Source organism: Nylanderia fulva, unplaced genomic scaffold (assembly GCF_048542155.1).
Source record: "Nylanderia fulva isolate GAGA-0341 unplaced genomic scaffold, ASM4854215v1 Scaffold111, whole genome shotgun sequence".
NCBI lineage: Eukaryota > Metazoa > Arthropoda > Insecta > Hymenoptera > Formicidae > Nylanderia > Nylanderia fulva.
The window spans coordinates 297,348-306,727 of NW_028189313.1; the positions used below are offsets into that span (position 1 = coordinate 297,348).

General features: G+C 44.7%; 2 protein-coding genes across 2 annotated transcripts; both read left to right on the forward strand.

The window, feature by feature from the left end:
• The first annotated feature begins 2,105 nt into the window (after positions 1-2,105).
• Positions 2,106-3,305, forward strand: LOC146724906 (uncharacterized). The gene has a single exon (XM_085488352.1). It carries the CDS (start codon positions 2,106-2,108, stop codon positions 3,303-3,305), a length of 1,200 nt encoding a protein of 399 aa, XP_085344478.1.
• A 3,346-nt stretch (positions 3,306-6,651) lies between these two features.
• On the forward strand, positions 6,652-8,851 carry LOC146724907 (uncharacterized). Its single transcript, XM_085488212.1, is given in 2 exon segments — positions 6,652-8,441; positions 8,443-8,851. Coding segments are annotated over 2 exon segments (1,785 nt in total). The 5' UTR covers positions 6,652-6,701; the 3' UTR covers positions 8,488-8,851.
• Positions 8,852-9,380: the final 529 nt, after the last annotated feature.

A 9,380-nucleotide genomic window follows, 5' to 3' on the forward strand; every position in this document is an offset into this window, starting at 1 on the left:
TCGGTAGCATCGTACCGTGTTTGCGCACACCTTTGTTCACGCTGCAGCGTACTCTGTCGTCGTAATTCATCACTCGTATCGTCAGAGGTTGTTGCACGAATTTCATTTTCTCACTCCCGATTTGACCTCCAACGTCCGCCTATTTATAGTTTTCGGACTCGCGCTTTGCTCAGTAATGTCTAGAGATTGCAGCGGATGTCAACAAAAATAGCCACAGGTCTATTAAATCGTGCGATAAACGCACTTCCGATCGAGCTTCATATTCCCGGCTATCAATTTTGCGGCCCGGGAACTTGTTTGGAAAAGTGATTGGCTAGAAGTGATCAAGGTGTCAACCCATTGGACGCGGCGTGCCGTGAACACGATATAGCTTACTCTCGGAGCAGCGAACTCACCGAGAGACACGCGGCGGATAAGGTACTCGCCGAGAAAGCGAAAACTCGCATCGTCGCGAAAGACTCGAGTCTCGGTGAGAGAGCCGCGGCCACAGTTGTCTGGACAGCGATGAAGGCCAAGACGAAGCTCGGCATGGGCTTGAAAACGAAAAAGAGGAAGACGAAGAAGAGGGTACTTTCGGCAGCGAAACGAGGCGGATTTTTGCCGATTTTACCAATGCTGGGCGCGCTCGGATCCCTGGTTGGCGGAGCGGCTGGCGTAGCAAAAGCGGTAAACGACAGAAAAGCCGGGCAACGTCAGTTGCAAGAGATACTACGCCACAATCGCGCCATGGAAGGCCGCGGACTGTATCTCGCCCCTTACAAATATGGACGAGGAGTGAGGAAAAAAAAAACGTCAAAAAAACGTTAAAAATGCCGAAAGGTGTAACTACAAATGTGCAATTGCTACAACTTGCAAAACGTATGCACATTCCATACTTTAGAGGTGTATTTATGCGCAATAATTTACCGATAAATGGCGCGCGAGAAAATAAGAGTGGTATCGTTAATCTAGACAGTACAGACGGTCCTGGCACTCATTGGGTGGCGTATGCAAAAAGAGGAAATCGCGCAATTTATTTCGACAGTTTTGGCAATCTTCGACCACCCGAAGAATTGGTGCGATATTTAAATGTGCCGAAATTGGAATACAATTACACCTCTTATCAAACGTATGATCAGAGTATCTGCGGACAGTTGTGCTTGCAGTTTCTCCGAGATTTCTCGCCGCAAATTTAAAGACTGACATTGCGTTATTTAACTCAGTTTTGTCAACATGTCGCTAACACTAACATTGACTGGGAAGAGTAGTGTCCTCGCGGCGACCTACTTTCCCCCCATAGATTTGAGCGATGCGGACTACGAGCTCGGTCTGGCAGACTTTGAAACTTATCACACTATATCGAATGTGAATTCCTCAAATAATAAATTTTACTACGGCAAAGACGACGCGGAAATTACGATTCCCGAGGGATCGTACGAGCTGCAAGCGATACATGAATTTTTGAAACGCGCACTTTCCCGAAAACATAAAGCTGTTAGTGATAAAGGTGTCGACGATGAAGATTACTCAATTGTGCTCCGCGCTAATTATAATACGATGAAAAGCGAGATTAAATGTGCATACAGAATAAACTTTAGCATGCCCAACAACATTGGATCGCTGCTGGGATTCTCGAATCGTATACTGCAACCGCGAAAATGGTACGAATCGGACATGCCAATTAATATTATCAACGTGAACATTATCCGCATAGAGTGTAACGTGACCGCGGGTGCATACAGCAACGGTAAACTCGTTCACACGGTACATGAATTTTCACCGAGAGTACCACCTGGATATAAGATATCGGAAACGCCGGCGCAGATCATTTACCTGCCGGTCTTCGTACGGAGCATTACTGATTTAGTGTTACGCATTGTCGACCAGAAGGGACGATTGCTCGATTTTCGAGGCGAAGAGATAACAGTTAGATTGCACGTACGACGGCGAGCGACAGCAACACTTCGTGCGACGGGATGCTCGTGTTGAATAAAGACACGAAGAACACAATCAGGCTAGCAGCAACATCATTCGCTAATATCAAATCAACCACGAAGAAGAGACTCATCTCGTCAAACGTTGCGTTTTTACAATCTTTGGGATTTGCGGTGCGTGCCATCTGAACAATGACTGATATTCTCAATTTCGAGGAAGAGCCAGTCTTTGACGATCGCATCGTCAAGATTGAGACTCACACATACAACCCGTTTGCCAACACAACATTTGGACACAGCGATGAGATAAGAATATCCATACAACAACAGGATTTGTATACATTGCCGTACGAGAGTTTCTTATATATCGAGGGAGAACTAAAGATAAACCATCCAATTGAGGGATCCAATGTGACACTGGGAAATAATTGTGTCGCATTCATGTTTGACGAAATTTGCTATGAGCTCGATGGTGTGGAGATTGATCGCAACAGAAATGTAGGAATAACAAGTTTGCTCAAAAACTATGTAACGATATCATTCGATAGAAGCATGGTTATGAGTAACGCTGGCTGGAGTGATCCGATTTCTGCGAGTGGACACTTCAATTTCTGCGTACCGCTCTACACGTTGCTGGGATTTTGTGATGACTACAAACGAGTAGTGATTAATGCGCGTCATGAGTTGATCTTAATACGATCGCGCAACGACAATAATTGCTTGTATGGAGATTCTGCATTGGAGCCTGTGATCAACATATTCAAGATACAATGGCGAATGCCACACGTGTTGTTGAGCGAGATTAAGAAGCTGTCGATGCTGCGCGCTCTGGAAAACGGACGTTACCTCAACATGGGTTTCCGCTCGTGGGATCTATACGAATTTCCGCTATTGCAGCGTACGACCAAGCATTTGTGGGCCATTAAAACCGCAACTCAACTGGAGAAGCTGCGATATGTAATTTTTGCTCTGCAGACAGGGCGTAAAAATGTCATGTCCGAGGATATCAGTCGATTCGACGACTGTAAATTAACCAATGTGAAACTCTTTCTGAACTCGGAAAGTTATCCGTACGACGACATGAATCTGGATTTTGATAAAAACAGATGGTCAATTCTGTACGACACCTACACACGTTTCTGCAAGAACTATTACGGATACGAATACCTCGAGCCCAATCTCACCATCACACGGTTTTTACAAAACGGTCCGTTTGTGATTATCGATTGTTCTCGACAAAACGAATCGATCAAGAGCGCAACGGTGGATGTGAGATTGGAATTTGAGTGTAAGGAAAACGTGCCTAATTATACCACTGCGTACTGTCTCATTATACACGATCGTGTGATCCAGTACAACCCGTTGACCAACGTTGTGCGCAAAATCACCTAAAAAATGTTTACACAAATACGCGTGTGAAAGAGGGGGAGGAGGATACATAATCAAGATGATGTGAGATGTCTGAAGAGTATCGTAATACCTCTCGACTGACTCACATTGAAGAGATCATGTCTGCACCAACGTTTGTCGATTTGCAAGGATTTATCCTGAATAAACGATTTATTGTGAAAGAAGCGGCAATCCTGAGAAGAGGATATATCCTGTCGCACTATTTCTTCGCATGCCCTGTGCCATGGAGCGTGCTTATAAAGTCGGAAAGGCGTCAGGCCTCGTGGCTAACTCAACATCATCACAGCTTACAATGGGAGGATGGAAATGTTCCATACGGCATGGCTCAGCGCTTGATTACGGCAGCTATCGTTGGCATAAATGAGCAAGAAGACGATGAAGAGTCTTCTCTCGTGTATGTAAAAGGACTCGAAAAGCGAGAATGGCTGGCTGAAATAATGGACGATGCGAGCAGCGGTTTCACCATTGAGACCTTGGATGCCATATATGAAGATGTACCTGCATTAAATAAGTTAGATCTCACATATACTCTACGGTGTAATAAACATGTAAAAAATTGCGCGTTACAAAATGTATTTAAATTATTTAATTGGTGGTCGGCCGCAAAATCCAGGCTTGGATCCGACGATCATCCGTTTTTTTGAATAAACATATTGTTTACATACTATTTTCTTTGTTATTTCTCTCCTTCACCAGATATATATTTCTAAGAATTTGTTTTACCCCTTCTCCTAATATTTTAAATATTTCTCTTTGTTCCCCTCCAGATATATATTTCTAGGAATCCCCTTCTCCTAATATTTTAAAAAATGAGTGTTACTCGATTATTAGTACTTTTATACGATCAGTCTTTTGTCGACTGTTCTGACTGGTGGTTCACTTTTTAATACCCTCGAGAAAAATATTCTGCACCAAAAAAGCAGCAGCATGAATTACTACATGCCGAGACGCGATGAAACGTGCGAGAAGAAATGCGACGAGTAAGTATAACTTTTTCTATTTTATATATTTTATATTTTTCTATTTTTATATTTTTTTACGAGTTTTAATTTCTTTTTCCTAATTTTACAGCGTTTTGCTGGAGTCTCGTGCGGTTCGTATACTAGGAAGACGATACGCATTGACGGCCACGGAATTCAAATTTCTCAAAATCGGCATCAGAGTGGATCCGCCGAGTTACGTGGAGATCGCCATAGGAGATCATCGGGGAAAACTGCTAATACTATCTCTCGAAACGTGGAAAGGACTCTACGAGCAACGTCACGCTATTCAAAATTATTTGAACAATGACTCTCCCAACAACGATGTGTATAACTTCATAAGAGTCGGGCCGCTAACAGTACGTTTTCACAAGATAAACGACACCAAGCTCATAAGTCTCGAATCGGCGGACGCGCGCATGATGATCGAATCGACGTTACGTCGTATGTTCGAGCTCGATTCATGCATCGAAATAATGTTCGATCGATTGACGAGACTCATCGCAACGGTCGATATCAAACATACGCAATTCTCCAATATTGCATCCACTGTAACGAATGCGAGAGAATTGCCGAATGCGATACGCGCTAGCAACGCCTTCGACATGCACCAACTTGTCGATTGCGAGCTGGTGGCTTTAGTTTTTAATATGTAATAAAACTTTATATATATAATTATGTATTAAATATAAGACAAATAAATACTTATATGTATATCATGGTGTACTTTATTTGCGCACCACCCGTTACATACTTTGCGAGAGAGCAACCACTAGAAAAGAGACAGCGCGCGAGAGAGAGATCGGATGTGGCGGCGAGAGAGAGAGATTCGACGGCTCGCGGCGAGAGAGATTCGGCTCGGGCCTGTGGCGAAAGAGAGAGACGGTGAATTAAGACGCGAGAGAGAGAAAGAAGACGGGCTGCAGCGAGAGAGAGAAAGAAGACGGGCTGCAGCGAGAGACGTACGCGAGAGAGAGAAAAAGAGACATACGAGTTTTGAGAGAGACGGCAAAATAAGACGCGAGAGAGAGAGAAAGAAGACGGGCTGCAGCGAGAGACGTACGCGAGAGAGAGAAAAAGAGACATACGAGTTTTGAGAGAGACGGCAAAATAAGACGCGAGAGAGAGAGAAAGAAGACGGGCTGCAGCGAGAGACGTACGCGAGAGAGAGAAAAAGAGACATACGAGTTTTGAGAGAGACGGCAAAATAAGACGCGAGAGAGAGAGAAAGAAGACGGGCTGCAGCGAGAGACGTACGCAAGAGAGAGAAAAAGAGACATACGAGTTTTGAGAGAGACACAGCGTGAGAGTGAGAGAGACGTCGAAATAAGACGCGAGAGAAATGTGAAGGAGAGAGAGAGAAAAAGAGAGAGCTTTTAAAATAATTTTTAATAATTTCTTTATATTTACTTATAATTTAAAAGGGAACAAGAGGTAAGGAAGACATTTTAATCTAAAATAAATACACTCATTTGATAATAATATTTTTTTTAATCTATAAAATATGTGTAAATTTACATTTGTGTGTGTGTGTGTGTGTGTAAAATTAAAAACGAAAAAATATAAAAATAAAAAATTAAAAAATATAAAAATAGAAAATAGAAAAATATAAAATATAAAATATATAAAAAATAAGGATATTGTAGGCATTTTTTATAAAGACGTTAACCGACGATGAGATTAGCTGATTTACGTGTTTTGTTTGTCGACCTCGTGCCGGGTACTTATTTATTTGTAATATTTATTATTGAAAGCGTTCTGAGCGATCCTTTGTTTGTCGAGAAAACCGAAAACACATCTCTGCGCGATGAACGAAGAGAATTCTGATTGGTCGGATGTTTCGGGTAGGGAAGGTTTTAACACCGGGTATAAATACGCCGACTTTTTGGGAATCGACACAGATCATTATTGAGAACATCATCTTCGGAGCGTTTATCGAGACACAAGCACGCATTCTCTCACGAACCGGCAGACAATCCTTCATATCGAGGCGGCGGAAGGAAGATAGAGTAGAACCGGGACTTGGACAGCGAAGACGTTTCCGACTCGCAATAAACATATATATATATATATCTTCCGAGCCTGACTTCTTTTCCTGAGTCAACAAAATTAATCCGGCCTTCTCCTGCACTCCTACATTTCCATAATCAATAATTAATTGATATATTCGATATTAGATAAAAGATACGCCTACAGTTAATCAGAAGTGGGATCGAGGCGTTGCATCCGGTTTCGCGAATTCGACTGGAGACAGGCGATTTCGGGATTTGTTCGCGATACGTGTCGAGTGTGAGACGCGCAGGTAGAGACGATTGACGCGTGGTGATCGTCGGGTTGCGTGAGTATCGTGGACATCGCGGTGTGCCGAATAGTCGAGCGGATCGGAGTGACAGCAACGATGCAGCCGAGTGATTTCACCATCGCTGAGATGAAGGAGGCTCTTCGCGAGAGGGGACTGACGTTAGGAGGATCAAAGGCCGAGCTCATCCAGCGGCTGAACACCAACGACTCGGGGGTGTGGACGAAATTAAGCGATCAACGGAGGCAAGCGATTTGTTCGGATGACATCCTGGATTCGGAAACTGCGCGTTCGCCCAGTGAACAAGGTGACGCTATGGAGATGGAGACCGTGGACGACACCCCGAGACTAGTGGACCGAGTGAGGATGACGACGCCGGAACGGAGAGAGCATGACGACGCGACGCAGGCAGAACTTTTATTACTGCGTCGAGAGCGAGAAATTTTGGAGAGAGAGCGACAGTTGCTCCAAAGAGAAATAGAGATGATGAGGAGTGCAGCCTCGACACCGACGACAACGAACGGCAGCGTCATTTCTGCGTTCGGCGGCGTGAGAGGAATCAAGGAGCTGTTGCCCGAATTTGACGCATCTGATGGCACTTTCTGGAGATGGAAGCAGCAGTTGGAGCTGCTGAGACGCACGTACCAGTTGGACGAGAATTCGGCGAGAGTATTAATTAGCTCTCGGTTGAAAGGTCGTGCGTTGACGTGGTTCTACTCCAAGGCCGAGTATGTGACGCTGGACCTGGAGGACCTTCTGCGGGAAATGGAGTCGATGTTCGACCTGCGGCCTGGAAAGTTGTCACTGAGGAGGGAATTCGAGGCTCGTGTGTGGAAAGGAGACGAGCAATTCTGCGATTATTACCACGAAAAGGTGATTCTCGCAAATCGCGTACCAATCGCGGAAGATGAGCTCCTCGATTATATTATCGAAGGAGTGACGGATCCTCGTCTGCAGAGCCAGGCGCGCCTGATGAACTTCAAATCCGGAAGAGAATTATTGAAGGCGTTCGAGAAGGTGGTCCGAGGGAATCCAAAGAGACCAGACGTCCGGCCGGGGAGAGACGGAGTGAGGACAACCAGCGGAGTCAGAGCAGAGGCGGCGACGCGGGGAGGCCCGACGAGGTGTTACAAGTGTCGTGAAACAGGCCATACCGCGGCCCAGTGCGTGCGACCGCAAGCGAAGCGAGCGTGTTACGTGTGCGAATCTCCGAACCATTTCGCCAGAGAATGTCCGAAGCGAAATCGGTCCGCGGCGTCGGAAGCGCCGAATAGCGTTGCGCAAGCTGCGTCGACGAATGTCGTGCAACCGGTTGCATTACTAAAACCATACATGATTACGGTGAAAATCAGGGCTAAAAATGAAAATAACGGGTTTGATAATTATGTGGTAGACGCGTTGATAGATTCGGGTTCTCCGATTAGTTTGGTGAAAAGCGAAGTAATTCGGGGCGACTCACGTCTGCTCGCCGGTGAGAGCATCGATCAGTTTTGCGGAATTAACGGCTCGCAGTTAATTATCGACGGCATCGTTCACGCCGACTTAGAGGTGAGAGGCGTGCGTTTGAAAATGAAGTTTTACACGGTGCCTCATAATACGATGGCGTATAGTGTGCTACTCGGTAGAGATTTCTTGAATTGTCCGTCGCTGCGTGTAACATTAGGGCGAGATTTTGAAATTACAAACGCGGAAGAAGCGCGCGTTAGTCAAATGATGCATATTGAATGCGACGACAATGTGGCGTGTTCGAGCGAAAAAGTAAAAATTAATCCGGCGGTTGATGAAGATACCACCGAAAAGATCTGCGAGGTCTACGAATCTCATGATATGAGTATTCTTCGAGCGGAGAAGTGCGTGCCGGATCTCGAGAGGGTTATCGCATTAAAACACGAACGACCGAGCGATGAGAGTATAGAGTCTGCGTTGAATGATCCGGTGCCATGTAACATCAGGGACGTACATAGGTTCGTCGGACTCGCGAGTCATTTTCATCGATCTATGCCGAGATTTTTATTGGTGGCAAAATCATTGTACGATTTTATTCGAAAAAACTCTGTTTTCAAGTTTGGGCGTCACCTGTTTGTCGTCATCGACGTGTTCGCTAAATTTATCCGGCTCTACCCGCGTAAGTCAACAGCATCGGAGGAATCGGTAGAGTATCTCTTTAAATATTTCTGCGCGTATGGTAAATCGAGACATTCAATTTCGAACAGAGGAACTTGTGTCAAATCTGACATATTTGAGAGATATTTGGGATCCGGTGCTGTAGAGCACGTATCAATTGCTGTGGGCACGCCGAGGGCAAACGGACAGGTGGAAAATATGATAGCATGATAATTCCGATGGTGAAAAAAATTGAGCAGCGAGGTGATGCGAGCGATCTATTAAGGTGAGCGATTATCCGTAGCGCGACCTCGACGCGAGATAAACCTCAGACAAATATTGACGAAGCGCAAAAGAAAAAAACGAGATGTGATATAATTTGCGACGGATCAAATGCACCCGTATATTCGAGCATGATTATGTATTATTTGGTAAAGGAATTTTATTTATTGCGTATTGTAATTTTGGTAATAACGTTGACCGGGACGGTCAAAAAGTCAGGATGGCCGAGCTGTAGGCATTTTTTATAAAGACGTTAACCGACGATGAGATTAGCTGATTTACGTGTTTTGTTTGTCGACCTCGTGCCGGGTACTTATTTATTTGTAATATTTATTATTGAAAGCGTTCTGAGCGATCCTTTGTTTGTCGAGAAAACCGAAAACACATCTCTGC

What these genes read in the sequence shown, in the direction of transcription:
- LOC146724906 (XM_085488352.1), top strand. Translation starts at nt 2,106, where the DNA reads ATGACTGATATTCTCAATTTCGAGGAAGAGCCAGTCTTTGACGATCGC.